The sequence below is a fragment of the Typopeltis vanoorti genome, chromosome 21 (assembly GCF_054136105.1).
Source record: "Typopeltis vanoorti isolate ZY-2024b chromosome 21, IOZ_Tvanoo_1.0, whole genome shotgun sequence".
Lineage (NCBI taxonomy): Eukaryota > Metazoa > Arthropoda > Arachnida > Uropygi > Thelyphonidae > Typopeltis > Typopeltis vanoorti.
The window spans coordinates 93,303,436-93,323,717 of record NC_143569.1 but is presented as its reverse complement, the minus strand read 5'-3'; the positions used below and the strand labels follow the sequence as shown (position 1 = coordinate 93,323,717).

At 36.8% G+C, this 20,282-nt stretch overlaps 1 protein-coding gene across 2 annotated transcripts in view; it reads right to left on the bottom strand.

Moving 5' to 3' along the window:
- Positions 1-2,314: 2,314 nt before the first annotated feature.
- The window catches only part of Hph (HIF prolyl hydroxylase), a 125,008-nt gene continuing 107,040 nt past the window's right edge, over positions 2,315-20,282 (bottom strand). For both annotated transcript variants that reach the window (XM_090411078.1, XM_090411077.1), the window contains exon 5: positions 2,315-4,350. In XM_090411078.1, coding sequence (XP_090267204.1) covers positions 4,305-4,350 — 46 coding nt within the window. In that variant the 3' untranslated portion in view covers positions 2,315-4,304. The remainder of the gene's footprint in view (positions 4,351-20,282) is intronic.

Sequence of the window (20,282 nt, the reverse complement as noted above, 5' to 3'; positions counted from 1 at the left end):
CCCCTTCTCTCCATCTTGTGCTGATCTCTTTATGGAGGATTTCGAAAGTAAACTTTTATCTCAAACAGACTTTATACCCACAGTATGGTAGAGATACGTGCACGATATCTTTGTTTGGAACCACACAAAAAAGGACCTGTTCGACTTTCTTAACGAAATCAACTCTCTACACTACACAATCAAATTCACTCTAGAACTTGAAAAAGATAATCATTTCTGGACACTTTAATTAAGAAGCTTAGGAATGGTGGTATCAACCCCTCAGTTTCCTGCAAACCTACCAATACAGGACATTATTTATTTACATTTCACGTCAATAATAACAGAGAAGAAAAATCGGAGTTAGCTTTTCATTTCTCAAGAACAAACCATACCATAGAGTGGGATAGAAGCACAATTCCTTACATAGAGGACTTCTGCTCCCGAATTTTTAAAGAGGCCACAACAGTTGCCTGCTATATACAAAACCTTAACAGGAACCAAAGACTAATCTTACCCGTGATCTGGAAGACCCTTATTAGATCTCTCAACTCGCCAGAACTGAATTAGTGCCAACTATAGAACATTCCTAAATAACAAGTGAGATCATGCACGCTCTATACATGTATTGTACGCGCTGTTCTTTGTTTAATATAACTGGAATCGGTTGATTATAGTTTGTAAGTTTTTTACTTTTTAGTGCCTTATATCAGTTATGTACCCTGAAATGCCAACAGCCTTAGTTGGTATAACATAGTTGTTTATTACATGCAGTTGATCATTATAATCCCATTAAGTCATTCGAGAGCTTTTTGGTCAAGAAAAGTAAACAAACGTTTACTTTTCTTGACCTGTTAAAAAAAGCAAACGTTTTTTTAACAGGAAATTAAGTTGTTTCTCATATTCATTTAAGGATATAAAGCTGCTGTTGTTCTAGCAAATCTCTCACCTACTGGTGGAGACTGAACTGCCCACTCAATTTCCAAAAGCTAGGTAGGGTTTAAAATGCCTCACCTACTCCCTATAAGGGAATAAAAAAAGGCTTTAGCTTAGCTGGTAGCAAGTCCATCAAAAAAAAGTGGGAGATGTTTTACCATCTAACCATAACAGAATAATCTTTTGATTCCTTAACAAATGGTCGACTATACTATTCCATCAAATTCAAAAGGAAATTAAGTTGTTTCTCATATTCATTTAAGGATATAAAGCTTCTGCTGCTGTTCTAGCAAATCTCTCACCTACAGTATATTAGGATTGATAACTGTCCTATTATGTTCAAAAATTAAGAAATGGTATCCATCTTATCTACTCATTACTTTTAGATTTTATCTTATCTCGCCTTTGCTGTACGAGTTATTGATGATGAAAATCCAGATCCACGATTCCTTTTGGTTGTTGCATGTAATGCAAAGTGTTTTGCCTAAGCTGGTTAAAAAGATATGGATTGATGTGACAGGTGTCCATACAGCAGTTTTAAAATCGCCTCAATAATTTTTCTTTTTTGCTGATTTCCAGACTAAAAGACAGGGGGACAACCATTGCATTAAATCACAATAAGAGACATCCTAGGGTTTTTTTGGCACCTCCAGTGAGTCCTAAGACTCAAGGGAGGCAACCTGCTCTACAACTGTCTCCACCACTCGATCCACCAACTGACTGCAACTACAACAATGCCATCTACTGGCAACCACCATCACTAGTATTTCCACAGACAATTGCAAACATTCATGCCCATGGCAGGATTCGAACCAGCAGCCTTCTGGCTGGAGAGCGGATATGCTAACCACTCGGCAGCCAGGTTGGTTAAATATTCAAGGGAGATGTGTTTGCTTATCTAGATGTTACTTGGTTTACAAGTAAAACCTTTTTTGCTGATGTTTTAAACCATACTCCACATGCAAATATGTGCTGCAGATGAAAAAAAAATCATCTCGTTATTCAAGCAAATATATATAATGCAAGGATAAAAAATAAATTTATAAAAAAAAAAAAAAAGACATTAAGTAAAAATCAAGTCTTTATAATCATTCAGTTCAACATCTGAAATTTGAATAATTTAGTTGCCACCAATGCATTTCTTTTATCAGAATATGTCAGTTCGAAAAAATTCATGCAGCTTTTTTCTCATGTAGAAGTTCGAAATACAGACATATTCTGGATATACTTTTACTCACCATAAACAAGTGATTTTCTTTACATATGTAGCTATGTTTCTACAAAAGCCAAATGGATATATTCATGAAGGTATGTTGCAGTTATGTTGCTCCAGAATAGGTAATGGGTGTTACTATGAAAACAACTGATAAATTCAAGAATAAAATAGAAACTAATCATCTACAAAAGACATGATTCTCTTTATATTATTTTGCTCATAACTACATGAATTATGTTGGCCTGCCTTACTTAAGATATAATATATATAATGAGCAGTTTTATCAAGTGAAAGACTGTACAGACCTTATAAAATTTTATATTTATGAATTGCTAGTATCATTGTAAAAACAGATCCTTTTAAAGAACTTTTATGAATAATTACAAACATCATATATTTCATTTAATCTTATTATACAAAAAATATTTTACTATTTGGCAGTAATTTTTAGACACTTTTAATGAAACAACTGAATATGCTTTTATCACTAAGTATGAGGATAAGGATTATTACATAAAAAGCACTGATTTCTGTTTATGTCAAAGGCATCTCATATTAATTTCCATAGAAATTACTTTGTAAGATGCCATTACCATCTATCTGATTTTAAAACATATCAGTATCAATGCGATCTGAGAGTAAATTTTTATAAAATCATTTATTTAAAATGCATTGAATTTACTTCAACATAATTGAGTTTCAAAAACAAATTTCGGATAGGGAATACAACTCAGTATATAATATGAAGTATTAATTATATAATAAAAAAGCTTAACATTTCAGAAAAATTTCCATAATTTATCCCCACCAACTTTGTTCCCAGGGGGAAAAAAAAAAAAATTCAGAGAAATGTTTAGCATACACATTATCAAATGAATGTACATAGCATTTTGTCATTTTTTTTCGGTCTATACTAATTCATGTAATACAAAAACAAACTATGAATGTACAAATATTATATAGCATGCTACATAGAATTATATGTATGGTAAAATGCTAATATCACCATTGATTTCATACAAATAATATTGTGCACATGTACAGCTTCATTATAAACTCATCACAGATGCAACAAAAAATTAAATACATGCAAAACTGATTTTTTTTTTTTTGTAATTTCTTAAGCTTGGTAGGAACAATAATCAAAATAATTTATTCATGGCTTAAAGCTAAGATAGGTAGCATAAAAAAATATACATGATATTAAACTAGCCAAGAACGCTTATCAATGCGAATATAAGTAAACAGCAGCAATACAAATATATGTGCTATTTTAATTGCTTGGCTCATCTTACTAAAAGCAAACCCATATTACAAAAAAAAAAAAAAATATATATATATATATATAGAGAGAGAGAGAGAGAGAAGAAAAAAACGTTATTTCAGAAAGATGTTAGTAGTATCACAGAACAGTGGTGCACAGATGAGATTAAAAGTATATGAATATGAGATGTACATATAATGTGGAAAGATATCAGGATGTATTACATTACCTCTAGAGTAATTATGTCATTTAAAAGGGAAGTATTTTAATGTATTTAAAAATATAAAGGCATAACTAATTGCTATAATTGGCACTGTTACATGTTAAAAAAAGTCAGTGGTACATCTGACTTCATTTAAGTAGTTCTTAAACCTTCTAAATGTTAACAATTATTTTTGCAGCACAGACGAATAAACAAGCAAATATTGCCTCTTCTTAACCAAGTTATTCAGAGCAAAATAAATTGTTCCCAACAGAGCACCTATCTCTACCATGAAATATCACTGACTGTCAATAAAACAGCACCAAGTTCATCAGATCATATATATCTGTGTAAGTATGTATACATTGAGAATATCATTCCACTGTGTGTAATGTGTAAATGGAACACTATGTCACACATATTGCTGGGAAATCATAGCTCTTCCCAAAGTAAACTCTTACAACCATTCTACCTTGCATACATATATATATCTTCATTTTTTTTTAAAGCATGCTTATACTGACATCTGTACAAAGATGCTATACAACAGACATGAAAAATACAACAGAATAATCAGCATAGCAACTGACAGCAAAACAACATTTTGATCTCAACTGTCACTGTTATACATAGTACTGTTGCAGGCTGATAAAGGCAATCTCTGTTCAGATTTTTTTCCTTAGTTTCAACTGCTGAAAGGATGTAACTTATCCACTCTTTTGGATGTACATATCTGATGCCGACTTTGAATTCCTGTAAAATATTGCCATTCGTTAAAGAGATAATTATCTTACAAGAAATTTGAGAAATCAATAAAGCACACTTCTGTGCATCATATTATAAGATACTTTAGCAATTAATTTGTTTTATTCAATAATTATATTAATTGTGCCTGAGAAATTTGAATGTCTTCCTCAGGAGATGAATTACTCGGAACAAGATATAAATTAAAAGCAAGAAAAACAATTCAAATGTCCTTAATTCAACAATCACAGTCATGAATGTGTCACCGATGCTTCAAGAGATAGTGTCCTGAGACAGTGGTTAATAAACTCAAAAAGTTACTTTTTGATTGGCTGGTAAGGAAATATAGCACTCTGAAAATAAAATAGAAAAATGTGAGCCACAAAACCTCTAAATTGACAAACTGTGAGACTGATTTAGATCAGTGTTTCTTAAACCATGGAACCCTGGGGACCTGCAAAAACTTGGGGTTCCCCATAGTAGATATTTATAACTGGTATTACAAGTGTCATATGTTTTTTGATTAAAATATTTTGCAGGTAATGAATCACTGTCATAATTTTTCAATAATTTTCACAGAGTGTGAAATTGTTATATGGTGTTCTACAGTCTCCAAAAGTTAAGAAACACTAATTTAGGCTTCATCTGTTTAAAGCATTAACAATAGAAGAGATTGCACTACTATATTCTAAATTATTATTTAAATAATCAGAAATAGCTGCAGAATTTTATAATTAAAAAATACAAGTACTCATAACTCCTAAAAAATGTTATTCTTGTAATCACTTAAATGTCACAAATTCACAGAGCAAACAGATTACAGCAAACCTGCAATATTACAAACTACTGAAATGTCCTAAGGACTCATACAACGTTTTATTTTAAGCTGGATATCACAAACAGGAGGTTCAAAAATTAACTACAGCAAACTGATTTCTAACCATGTCAAATACCACATAGGAACCTAGAATCTCTTCCAATTTAGTGTACAGTTGGTAAAGCAGATCTAAATACCACTGCTGGATAGAACCAAACTTAATGATACCATATCAGGAGGATTCCTGACTAGTTATTAAACAATTCTAAGTCCAAGTATAAAAGATATTCAAGGGTACGCTGTCAGGACTATACTATTGTAAGGAGACAGTGCTATCTGTGCGAGAACACACCTGTCAGACTTTTGCCATGACAATGCATGTTTTTTAATTTTTTCCGACCGTCACCATAAACACATCATAATTATAGTGTCACTGCATATTATTATGTGACACCTCCAAGGACTCATTGAGGAAGGGCAACTACTCTAGAGATCTCCATCTCTCAATCCACCAATCATCATCTACAACCCACCACCACTAGTATTTTCACAGACAACCACAAACATCCATGTCAAGGTGGGATTTGAACCCACAGCATTTTGGCTGGAGAGCGGATAAGCTAACTGCTCGGCCAACCAGGCCAGCATATAAAAACCTAACACACACAAAAAAAAAAAAGAGCCAGTATAGTGTGGTTGCTTTAATTGCTCCTGTCAGAATTCTCATGCTTGTGTAGAGTGGGTATCGATCTTAGAGGTGTGCGTGTGCTGTTCAACCACGCAATATTCGGCAGGGGCATGGACCAAACTGATAGCTGCAGTGCAGAGCACCTCCACCAGGGCTTCCCTTGATGCAGCAGCATGCTTCTGAAAGATGTTGTTGCAGGATGTCAGTTATGTCCAGTGCGATTCCCAAATATTTAGAGTCCTGGTTGTATTTTAGTTTTTGACTGTTCATCTCAATTTTGAGTTTCTTATGGACCTGTTTATGACAGTGGTGAAAACTAGATACCTCTATTTCATTTAGGTTTGACTGTAATCTCCAGTTCTTAATATAAGTACATAGAAGAGCTAGACCTCTTGTTAATATATCTGTCACTTTTGTTGATCTTGAGTTGCTATTGCCAGGTCGTCAGTATAAGCAAACGTCCTGCAAATGGTAGAGGGCAAATTACTAATGTAAACATTGAAGAGTAGTGAAGCCAGAATGGAACCTTGTGATAAACAACTATTGTAAGGAGAACTATATATAGAACTTACATATAGAAATCTATATAGAACTTACAGCATCCTTTGTAACCTGAAAGGTGCAAGTGGTAGTTGTTAAGAAGATAATACAACTTTTTACATGGTACTATACAAATTAACTCAAGAAGCATGCCCTGCCTTCACACAGCATTATACACAACTGTCAGGTCTATAAATGCTATCGATGTTTTCAAGCATTTTTGAAAGCCTGCTTCTACGTGTGTTGTAAGAATGAGCGCTATGTCTACACAGAATGCTCACAGAACCTTGTCTGTTCTAAGAGGATGCATTTTTTGATTACTTGGCTTATTATATTATAAATGAGTTTTTTTTTTTTCATTTGCATTGCTTAGCATCTTCTTACAGAAGATACTAAACAATGCTATTGGGAATAATTTCAGGTTTGTCCTCACTCTTGCCTAGGTCTCATTAAGGCAGAGCCATTGTCTAGATACTTGCTGCATATGCTTAGCAAACTCTGTAACATCTATCTGAACCAGCAGCTTTTTTCATTCCTGGTAGCTTGAATTACTTCATCAATTTTAGAAGATGTGAAACAGTGAAAACATTCTGATTCTACAATGGCTTCATGCTTTGCCTGATCTAGTTCTGTTTTAACATTTCCTGTATGTTTCTTGATTGCAGGTGTTCTGGAGAGATTAATTATATGATTTGCTATTTGATTCAACCTTTCTTGGTGTTCAGAATTGAAGTGCCTCCTAGTTTTCATAGTAGTGTCCAGGCTTTACAGCTAGAGTGTCTAAAGTTCATGTTCTGTATGGGTGACTACCATCTTTCTCTTCTTACAGCCTTCAAGCTTTCAAGGCATTCCTCAGCAATGTCTTGTGAGTGGCTAGCTTGCAATTCTTCATAGTCTTTGTGTGTGTTCCAACAGGGAATATATTCCTTTAGGTATCCCACGATGATACCAAAATCTTTCTGCTTAAGCTTAATGAACCGTACAATGTCATTGAGTTTCCTTGTAAAGATGCCCCAATTTGCCTGCGGAAATTCCATCTCAGCAGAGGCATTGATTGGGTTAGTGGGACTCTCAGGCCTGCCTGAAGGATGACTGGACCGTGTTGTGTTTTGACAAAGCTAGGAGTACTTGTCAGTTTATAGGGACTGGCGTCATTTCACTGTTAGTAGTAACAAAGCATAAATCAGGGTTGGTGTTAGTATTTCAATGTTCAGAATGAAAAGTGTTTGCCATTAAAAACAAGTTGCAAATTATTAACATTTGTTCAATATACCAGGGCTTTTCTATTTGTCATTATTCTTATATTTCCACTGTGTATGATGACTATTAAAATCACCCACATATGTTGCAGGGTGCTAAAATTGACTGTGACCAAGATGTACTAGGAGGTTTGTAGATATTTACTATTTTCAGACTGCAGTGGAGAAGGATAGTTATTGTTGATATATTGTGGATTTATTCTAGTTCTTGTGAGTGAACTGATATCACTGAGATAGTTCTTATATACGTGGCACATCCATACATTTTATGGGTTATGGTGTTAATCATTGTGTATCTGGTATAATACATCCTCTGCTGGCATTTAACAGGTCTTCAAAAATGCATTTCTTGTATGACGACTACATCAATGCTCTCTTTCCGAAGCTGTTTTCCCAAACTCTGCACTTGCTATAGCATAAACCACCTGTGTTCAGCCATAATACCCAGCCTGTTGGGCCTATGTGAACTTTGATCCTGATGTCTCATGACAGTGACCATGGAATTGATAGCTAAAGCCACCAGTTTTGTGCATTCAAAATGTCCTATTCTCGATTGCATCCAATATCACTGTTACTCATTTAGCACCAACCAGGGAACACATGCAGAGGATTGCTACAAAAAACTCTACCCACCCCATGTTGGTAAATCAACGTTTCACATCAGAACTCAAAAGATTTCATTATCATTTCTCATTTTCCTTTTTTCCTCTTTTACCTTGCGGTGTCGAGGGTATATGAATCATCGGACCTCAAACTGTTCGCAGGAAAAGGTGGCAGTCCTACGCCCCAGTGTATCCTATGTCTGCATTGTTGAGTTCTCAAAGTCAGTTTGCCTGCTTTGTGGGATGAAAAACCCCAGGATAAACTGAGGGGAAAAACCTACTGTCCACGCCCAAGACCAGCTAACTTGGCTATGGAAGATCCTTCAGCTCCTCACGTCACCGACGGGAATCGAACCTAGGACACTCCTTTCCCAGGCATGTTGTTGCGAAGTGCACAGCCACTAGGCTAACCAAGCAGAATAGATTTCATTAGACTTATTAAAAATTATCAGGCAGGAAAACGAATTGGCCTTATTTTCTATAAATGTAAGTGTAGTTCCTGGACATTGTGAGATATTTCATGAGTCACACCAGCACAAGCTTATTTCTAGCAAGAACGAATGTTTTGCTAAAAGCTATCAACCTGATGTATGGAATATTGTGTTTGCTGCCTCTTCACTGGATGAATAAACTCAAGTGTATGAGGAGAACGTACTAGAGCTGTTGCATAAACTGAATAAGAATTGACAATAGGGGCTGATGGGATGTCAGCACAGATGCTAAAAGAATGTTAAGCTGAATTGGCCATAATTTTTACTAGGCTACAAAATTTGAATACCAGAACAGGGAAGATTCCACAGGAATGGAAAGAGTGTATGGTAATCTCATTGCACAAGAGTGGTGCAGAGACTGATGTATCCATCAATCTTGTACAATGGGATGGACCTATCAGTATCTCTGGAGTGGTGGAGTGAGGATTTTGGAAAAGTAGGTTAGCTCACATACAGAAATAGGTTGACAGAGAATCTACTTTGCAATGAACAGCATGGGTTTACTAAATGAGGTCAGGTTTGAGCAACTTGATCACATTCTATAATGTTACCATTGAGTTAAATGGTAACATTCCCATTGGTAACATTCTATAATGTTACCAATGGGAATGGATACACCATTTTACTAATGCTTTTGAAAGAATATATCATGGAATACTTGCATAAATTGGAGAATATGGAATTAGATTATAGAATATAGGTGTTGATAAGAAGGTGGCTGACTTGACATATCAAAAAGTGATATAATAGATATGTACATCTGCAAGATGTACATATCTATTATATCACTTTTTGGTAACCAGAGGTGTACCACAAGGACTAGTATTTGGTCCAGTGGTATTCAATCTTTATATTAATGACATTGGTAAGGATTTCACAGGAGACATACAGCTATTTGGTGATAATGCAAAGACAGGAAGGATAATCTGGAATGTGGGTAATATACAATACTAACAGAATGAATTCAATAAGATCTATGGACAAGTCCAAATGGCTGTCAGTTAATAAATGTAAAAGTCATGCACTCTGCTGTGATGAGATATCCAATGTCATATATTGGTGGAATTATGCTAGAAGAAATTAACCAGGCAAAGGATCACTGAGTTTTAGTAGATAAAAAGTTGAAGTTCAAGGGACATATAGTAAAGATTGCAAATAAAACTCAGAGGGTAACTACAATGTTGCAACCAACTTAATGATAAGGAAGACATTTCGCCTTTTTAAAAGGCCTTAATAAGACCTCACTTAGACTATTGTGTACAGGTCTGGTATACTGATGGATGTGGTAATTCTGATAGTGGGATAGTTGAGACAGTGCAAAGGAGAGTGTTAAAAATGATATCAGGATTATAGAATGCTAATTATGAAGACAGATTGGGAACTTGTAGACTGAGATACTAGTAAATGAGAGAAAGAGGGGTGTATGATTGAGACAAATTTCTGAAAGGGTCATACATTATTTTAGTAGATGGATTTAATTTTATGGAGGTTAGGGATAAGATAAGAGGGAATCTTTGGAAGTTGAGAATGAACACTGTGGAAAAAAGGGATGAGAGCTATATTTTTTGTTCTCAGTGTTGCACGAATGGAATGGATTGCCACTGGATATTGTGTGTGTGCGTGCAAGCAGTGTGAATGAATTCAGGACCAGGTATGAGCTGGTGCAGGTAGCATATGGCCTCCCTCAAGGTTTCTCTTAATAATAATATCAGGCCAGCCAGTCAAAGTGGATGCACTTAACATTCTAATGCAAGCTGTTAGCAAACAAAACAACACATGGTGCTTAATAATAAAATTAGTTTAATCCTTTATCCAAGTGTGGGCAAACAAAGTTTGCACCTGAAAATATCCTCAGGACTGGGGTAAGGTGGTACACCAGGGCAACTCGTTGCAAAGGTGGAGCAAGCTACCAACACTCCTACCTCAGTATCTCCTATAATGCAAAACACATCTCCTTGCGGATATGTCTAATGTTATGCATTAAGGGAAGGGCCACTACCCAGACTAGTTTCGACCTTTATTGAGGTCTCTTCAGTGGGAGCCAGGCCCAAATGGAGATACCAGGCAGAAGCATCAGCAGGTCATCTCTACCTATAGCAGTTGCCAAATGGTGTGCCACCCTTTTTTTTAATAAATTACTCTGGATTTAGAGAAAGACGTTGAAAGTTTATTTTTCACTTGGTTAGAGAATAATAAAATTAGTTTAATCCTTTATCCAAGTATGAGCAAACAAAGTATGTGCCTGAAAGTATCCTCAGGACTGGGATAAGGTGGTACAACACCAGGACAACTCGTTGCAAAGGTGGAGCAGGCTACCAACACTCCTATCTCAGTATCTCCTATAATGCAAAACACATCTCCTTGCAGATATGTCTAATGTTATGCATTAAGGGAAGGGCCACTACCCAGACTAGTTTCAACCTTTATTGAGGTCTCTTCAGTGGGAGCCAGACCCAAGAGGAGATACCAAATGGTGTGCCACCCTTTTTTTTTAATAAATTACTCTGGATTTAGAGAAAGATGTTGAAAGTTTATTTTTCACTTGGTAAGAGTATAATAAAATTAGTTTAATCCTTTATCCAAGTGTGAGCAAACAAAGTTTGCACCTGAGAGTATCCTCAAGACTGGGGTAAGGTGGTACAACACCAGGGCAACTCGTTGCAAAGGTGGAGCAAGCTACCAACGTTCCTACCTCAGTATCTCCTATAATGCAAAACACATCTCCTTGCGGATATGTCTAATGTTATGCATTAAGGGAAGGGCCACTACCCAGACTAGTTTCCACCTTTATTGAGGTCTCTTCAGTGGGAGCCAAGCCCAAGTGGAGATACCAGGCAGAAGCATTAGCAGGTCATCTCTGCCTATAGGAGTTGCCAAATGGTGTGCCACACTTTTTTTAATAAATTACTCTGGATTTAGAGAAAGATGTTGCAAGTTTATTTTTCGCTTGGTTAGAGTATAATAAAATTAGCTTAATCCTTTATCCAAGTGTGAGCAAACAAATTTTGCGCCTGACCTGCTAATGCTTCTGTCTGGTATCTCCACTTGGGCCTGGCTTCCACTGAAGAGACCTCAATAAAGGTCGAAACTAGTCTGGGTAGTGGCCCTTCCCTTACTGCATAACATTAGACATATCCGCAAGGAGATGTGTTTTGCATTATAGGAGATACTGAGATAGGAGTGTTGGTAGCCTGCTCCACTTTTGCAACGAGTTGCCCTGGTGTTGCACCACCTTACCCCAGTCCTGAGGATACTTTCAGGCACAAACTTTGTTTGCTCATACTTGGATAAAGGATTAAACTAATTTTATTATACTCTAACCAAGTGAAAAATAAACTTTCAACATCTTTCTCAAAATCCAGAGTAATTTATTAAAAAAAGGGTGGCACACCATTTGGCAACCCCTATAGGTAGAGATGACCTGCTAATGCTTCTGCCTGGTATCTCCACTTGGGCCTGGCTCCCACTGAAGAGACTGCAGTTCAATGTCAAGCTAGAGCGTCCGGTTACTTTCGAGGATTCCAGTGGCAGACCACGAGATCCCCCGAGAGAGCTCCAGAAGTCTCCTTTCAACGTTCTTAAGGCTTGGATTGTGCTCCTGCGGTCGTCCGAGAAAGCTCTAAGCTGGTGGTAAGACTGACATCAGTGGTAAGAATTGCTTTATTTGTTTTCAATTCATGGCCCTTCCGTTTTGAACAACGCAAATTGTATGGGAACTTACTTTCATGATATAGGGACGTCCCCTCTTTTTTACAATATCCCCCCTGATATCTCTCCCCCCCATACGGTGTAAAACCGGACAAAATTTCCGGTTTTACACCGTATGGGGGGAGGAGATATCAGGTCGTTTGCGTGAATGCTGCAACACGTGAGCAACTGCTGAGTGGTATAGAGTGCAATGGGAAAGTCTTTCATCCCTTTGTGGTTGGAAGTGTTGCAAAAACAGTCAAAATAGAAAGGTTCCCATTAAAATATCTAGAAGAAGATAAAGATATCATAATCAAAGTTTTCTCGAGATGGGGAGCAGTGAAGGACATAAAAATTGGCACGGATGCTGAGGTTCCTCAGTGGAAGTCGGGAATGTAGGGACAGCACCCACAAAATCAACGTTTGTCCTAGTCGGACACTTGCAGAAAAAGCAGGAGGCACTATTTCACCAATCACAGAAGCTACAAGGCAAGACTCACTGACCGCAGACAACACAGCTACAGGCACAAACATCTTAGACCCGGACTTCTTTCCAGCACTCACAGCATTAAATGAAATAGAAACAGAAAACAAAGAGAAAACAGATGAAGCTCTCCCAAATCGGCCTCACAAGAAATGGTATAATGAAAGCGACGAGACATCAAGTGAGGACGAAAAAGACTCGAAGAGCCAGAAAAAAGATAAAACTACAACAGAAGCTTTTAAGAAATCTCCATGCAAAAACCCAGAAAGTATGAAGAAAAAAGAAGGAAAAGAAAAGAAAAAAAAAGACAAGGTTGTGAATTCGGAAGATGCCACCATTACTGGAAAAACGAACAAACAAGAGCGCCCAAAGGAAACAGAAGGGGTAACCACACGGTCAGCGAAGAAGACCAAAGATTCATCGGTCAAAAAACCACCTACTAACAACATACGAGCTGAAATTGAAACAATAGAAGAACAAGAAGAGGTCTCAGAAGTAATAGGACAACCTCATAAAGGAACTCCAGGCAAAACTGAAACAAGGGCAATACCAGAACTCACAGAGATCCCCTACATGAAAGCAAACTCATTATTACTGCATTATTTAAAAGGGGACTCCGAGCAGAAGAATCTGCTAAAAAAGGGGATAGAAGTTTTTGGAGATGTTGAACTACAACTCACAGGGAAAAACGGACCAAACGTGATCAGCGCGGAGTGGAACGATGTCTTTATAGAAGATATAAATAACATCGACAGTGAGGATTGCTACCCAGGCCCGAATAGAGGCAATGAAGTGGGGATAACTTTGTGCAGAGCCCTTGCAGCGGTAAATTACTACGGTAATGGCAAGCTACCCACGCTAATCCTTAAAACCTAAAATAGTGAACAGGAAGAATTAATTTTCGACATGTCGAAAAGGCTCTAGATTATTAGTACAGCTCTGCTAGTTTTAAAAAAAAAAATCCTTTAAGTTTTGTTTCTGTTTGGTCCACATAGGAGGGGGTATCCTGTGAACCTGGGCTGTGAAGGCCTACATCGAGGCGGTGCAGCTCCTTGTGGGCTGCATCACCCAGGCAAGGCTCTTCCCCCGCTTCTTTCAGTCTTAAATTGGTCATTCATGTCACCCAGCTGTTTCTTACTTTAGGTTTGTCCTTGCTAATCGCGCTGTTTTTTTTTCTCATCATGTCCTTCTTTCAGTTCCTCTTTGCAAAAAAAAATTAATTTTATTAAATTTCATTACTAAATATTATTAAATTATTAACTTTCATTTTAAAATTAAGCTAAAAAAAATGTCATTTTAATCACTTTAAACTTAATCTATTGCTTTTTTTCCTGGAACTTACTCCCTGCGAAACTGAAGAACAAGTAACCTTAAAGTTAGCATATTTATTAAGCAAGAAGTTTAATAAGTGACAACAACAATCACCAGCTAATAGCAATTTTTAAATAAATAGCGATCGAAAGCAGGTGGTTGACGGATATCCTCCACAAACACCAAGTTATTTTTTTTTGATTTGGACAAAGTTAAATGCGAACCTCAGGGTTTTGGGTTTATTTTTAAATTTGTTTTATGTATGGTAATTTTTTCTTTATATACATATAAAAAAATAAAAACAGGTAACAGGAGGTTGTGTATATAGACTTCTTAGCCAAACCCACATTGTGGAATGGCTAAAACAGGTCGACTGAGGCCTCTTTTATCTCCTACTATCCTCTCTAACTTTCGTTCTTTCCCCTCACACTGCCTGCTGATCCTCAGCATGCTTTTTACTCCAAAGGCCGATGATGAGAAACATGAACTCCCATTCGACCTCAATAAAGGTCGAAACTGGTCTGGGTAGTGGCCCTTCCCTTAATGCATAACATTAGACATATCCGCAAGGAGATGTGTTTTGCATTATAGGAGATACTGAGATAGGAGTGTTGGTAGCTTGCTCCACCTTTGCAATGAGTTGCCCTGGTGTTGTACCACCTTACCCCAGTCCTGAGGATACTTTCAGGTGCAAACTTTGTTTGCTCACACTTGGATAAAGGATTAAACTAATTTTATTATACTCTAACCAAGTGAAAAATAAACTTTCAACATGGTGCTTAAAATTACTGTGTGAAATATTTTCAATTCAAAATTTAAACTATGCAACTCTGAATACCATCTATCAAATTGTCACCATGGCCTGTGAGCATAATATGCAGCAAGAGGAAACTGAATCATCCAATATACAGAAGCAAAACAGCAAGAGGACAGTAGTTTGGGAGTTTGGTATCAATGAAGCCAACTTCATCTCTGAAGAAAACAGAAAGATTGCCTGAAGGAGTAACTCAGAACAAGACAGGCGGACTGGGGGGGGAAACAGCTCAACATAGGAAAACCTTGCTTAATGCGATTAATTAATCCATCAATTAATGCGCTAATTATAATTCATCCATCAGTTAGCGTAAATTTGGAAAAAAAAATTATGTATAATCTATATTTTAAATATTTTAATCTTGCTTAAAATGATCCAAGTTAGATTCTGGCGAACTTCGAAACTTCGTTCCATATCAGAATCAGCATCAAACAAAATTTCCTTATCATGCTCAATGTGATTGAAAACTAGCTCCAGTTCTATTGCAGTTAGCTTCATAGTTGTAACATTCTCTTCTTGTTCGCAATTCTTATCTTCTTCTTCATATGCATACTGTTCTTCTAGTTGAAGGAAATCCTTCTCGTTTAACTGTTCTGAATGGAATCGAGCAAGTTTCTCAAGTCTTCATTATCCAGTTCATTAAATCCAAGTTCTTTTCCAATTGTGCTGATTTCTTTAATAATGTTATCAACTGGGCTATTAAAACCAATGAAATCATTTGTACAGAGAGGTAAGGCCTTCTACCACACAGTTCTTTTATTACTGCAGCTTTCTTTTTTCCATATCAAGGTTGAATATAATAAAGCTTTATAGTTTTCTAAATTGAAACAAAATGAAAGAAAAGTGATTGAGCAAGAGAACAGAGATTGCACGTGCACTTGCGATGACAGCTTTGAGTCAACTGCTGAGTGTTGCCAGCCACCGCCTGCTACATTGAAAAGTACTGCCGCTTGCTGCAGACTGGCATTCGCATGACGTAAAAAATCACTTTAACGGATTAATCACTCACTTGTGCTAACTAATTCGATAATTAGTTAGCACAAGTGAATTGAATTCGCATTAAGCGAGGTTTTCCTGTATTCAAACGTAGAAAAGTCTTGCTGAGTGAATTGTAGATGACAAAAGACAAGAAATCTTACAGACCTTATCTTAGCTTGAAAGATATGGTTGCAAAAGATAAATACTCAAGTGATAGGGCACTAATGAACTGGGCCTACTGCTTCATAAAATGAAATCATCTGTCCAGCCATACTTATATTACCTGGAAAATACCAGAAGATGAAGAACATGATAATGAGTTGATCAATTATGAAAGCACTTTTCAGGGTTTATCCCCCCCCCCCCCCCTGATGTTCACCTTTTAAATTATGGATGTATATTGTACATAGGTGAATATGGTAGATGGGGTGTTGAAAGTATATGACCTCAAAGTAGCCTTCAACACCTAAGCAAGCTTATCCATCTTTTAAGATACTGGGTGTATATAAAATGCTCTGTGCTTGTGGCATATGTAACATATGCCACATTTACATATGTAACATTTATTCTATGTCATGTAACATAGAACAAAGAGTTTGAGAGATATGCATGAAAGAACACTGAGAATGATCACAAATCAGGCATGGCTTATCAAACTACAAATGAGAAATATCAGTTCATCTGGGAACTAACAAAAATGTCATAAGCTGAATTTAAGAGCTATATTTGCAAAAAAGCAGCACGACAAATGGCAGGTGTATGGTCCAGTGTAATAAAAACATTTTTAATAGTACCTGTGGCATAAATTATAAACAAATTACATGATAACCACAGTATTCCTGTTCCTTGATTTGCTTGTTTCTACACACTGATGATGTAGTTATTTTCACTACCAAATATTTATACTTTCATTAAAATTAATTATTGTGGCTACCATGTACCGGTAATTTGTTTTAAAAACTTACATTGTTATCCTAAACCAACTTTGGTCAACCTACATAAGCTTTGATGGATGTTACACATGAAAAAGAAAGCATGGACATGACATTACAAAACAGTATTAGCTATCACTTTAACCATGATTCTATTAACATTAGTTTTTGTTTTCACTCTGTTCTGGATGTTTGTTGTTTTAATTTTACAAAAACTATATTCCTCATGAAGTATACAGAGCCTAAGAAACTATTAGAATAAAAAAATATATATCTTCAGTTTTTGTCATCTTTGTTATTTCTGATTAATTTTTGCAGCACTTTAGCACCCTTTCCTTAATTTCTAAGCTTTACAATAACCCAAACATTTTGCACTGATGTGATATTTATCCTCTATGTTCTTATAAAAGTCTTCCTGAGAAGCTTGTTTATCTACTTTTATATATAGCTTTCTTACATTTTTCAATGTATTCTCTCAAGGCACTTGAAGACTGGCATTGTCGTGGTGAAAGACAACTCCTTTCAGATTTGCTAATTCAGGACGTTTTGTGCTAATTGCATGGGCCAGTCGCATTATCTGTGTGCAATAGACAGTTGAATCAATCGGTCTGCCTGACGGTGACACCGCATAGTGGACAACACCTTTATAATCCCACCACACAGTGAGCATGATCTTCTTTGGGTGCAATCCTGCTTTTGAGGTTGTTTGCAGTGGTTTACTCTCATGCCCCCATGATTTTTTTTTTTTTATGTATCATGTTATCGTACATGACCCATTTTTCATCTCCCGTAATCATCAACTTCAAAAATGGGTCATTTTCTTGGCGACATCGCAGTGAATCACAGATGGATATGCGAGCAGTCATATTGGCATCAGTCAATTCATGTGGCACTCAAGCACTGAGTTTTGAAACATATCCCAGTTTGTGCAAATGGTTTTCAATGCTTGTATGGGATATGTTCAGTACTGCAGCAATCTCCTGCACTGTTTGTGACGGATTTTTGTCGACGATATCCTTCACAACACTCGAATTAACCTCGGTTGGGCGACTGGCGCATCACTGAAGTTGAAATCTCCAGAATGGAATTTGGCAAACGACTTTTGGCATACGCATTCTATTAAGGCACCATCTCCATATACGCTGCATATTTTTTTTCATGGGCCTCCACAGTTCGTTTGCCTTTTTTGAAATAAAAAAGCAAAATATGCTGGTAATGTACATTATTTCCTTCCATTTCTAAAAATATGTTACACACATGCAATTATATAGGCTGAATGAAAATTCACTGAAAGATTATGTGAAATGTCGTCATTCAACTACGCAATAGCGTTGTGCGGTAGCGCAACAATTGCAACAGGCAAAGGGGCATAAATTTGTACTAACACATAAACCGAACGAACTTATTTGCCAACCCAATAATAAGTCACTGAACGTCCCTCCAACTATAGGGAAAACTGATTCATTTTTGTATGTCAGACAGTACACAAAATCTAACAGCATTTTAAAGAATGAGTCAGATGCCACTTGATGAAATATATGCAGCCCTCAAAACTAACCAAAACAGGTCAAGTTCCTGGCATTGATGGCATCCTCCCTGATTTTCTTACTTGTGTTGCCCTTATGGCAAAACCATAAGGGCAATGTGAGTAAGAATATGGCCATAATTTCTTCTGTTTAATAATAAACCAATACCTGATCACATATCCAACTGCCAAGCCTCTAGGATTCAATCTACCTCAACACCTCTGCAACCAGCTAAACAAATTTGGGGCCAGACGAGCCACTATGCCAACTTACTACATTTGTGGACAATTTCACATTTATTCTTTTGCACATGTGACACTGTGCATCATATCACAGATGACTCCCACAAAGTCCTGCCCTGGAGGCATCAGGAACTTGAACTTACTCACTTATAGTGCTATCATTTGGTTAACTGAAATGCTAATCTGTATATAGTTTTGCATGCCAATTTGTTATATTTTTACTCATATGTTATATAAATAAATATTCTTAAGTTCATAACTGAGTACATACTGAAGTAAAAAATGTCTAGAGGTGATATTAAGCTCAAGGTATGACAACAAGGTAGACCTGAAATACCAATTGACAGAGGGTGATGCTCTGTTAGAAGCCTAGTTACTTCATGTTACTATCCAATTCCAGGGAATTCTGTTTAGACTGCTTGGAGATGATAATTCCACAAGTATTTCAACAACATGTAGGGTGCTACTCGTTATGTATTTTTAGGGATGACCTGCAGTCCACAATACCACTGAACAGCACGAACCAAGACGCATAGATTCTGAACTGTGGAGCAACAGATATCAAATCCTGGAATTGCTAAGTCTTATGGACAGTAGAAATGGCAGCGTCATGATGTGGGCTTGTTCTGTTGGGCTATTATAACACTATATTTAGTACAACTGGCGAATTATATGCAAGAGTGAAGAGTATAGAAGATGGGCCATAATTGCAAATGACTTTATGTGTGAATTATGCAGGATGAGTGGTGTGGAATTTGTAGATGTGTGGAGTGAGTTAGATGGGTGAAAGGATTTATATAAGATGGATGGTTTACATTTGAATGGATTTGGTGTACGGAGACTTGAAGGGGGGGGGGGAGTATATATGCAGACTTTAGGGAGACAGTTGAGTGTATGAATGTGTGTAATATGTCCAAGCAAGTACGAAAGACTATGAATCGGAATGGGTCAAAATAGGGATGGGACAAATGGGCTTCTGCAATTCATGTATACTAATGCCAGAAGTATTAGGAACAAGAAGGAAGAATTTTTGGCCTTGGTTGGTACTTCCAGGCAACAGGTTATTGGCATTAGTGAAACATGGCTCACAGAAGATGATATAGCTAGTGGAATTGAATGCGAGGGGTATGGTGTGTTCAGGAGTGACAGGGAGAATAAAATGATGGGGGGGGAGTGTTATTGATGATAGCTGATGAGCTACAGCCAAGGAGAACAGAAGTGGAACTGCAGGATAGAGAAAAGAGCACATTTGAGGCTATTTGGTGTGAGATTAAAACTAGCAGAACAAAATATACAGTTGGGTGCTGCTATAGACCAGGTGATGAAACAGATGGTGGAGATAGTATGCATAAGCAAATAGAAGAAATGAGTGGAAGGAGGGTAATTATTATGGATGATTTCAACTATGGTAACATTGATTGGAAGGAGGAGAGGACACATGGAAGGAATTGGATTTTATGCGATTATTAAAGGATACCTATCTGCCACAGCATGTAATGGAAAATACTAGGGGTCAGAGAGCTTGACCTAGTAATTGCATCTGAGAATTTGGCTGTAAAAAATATGACCA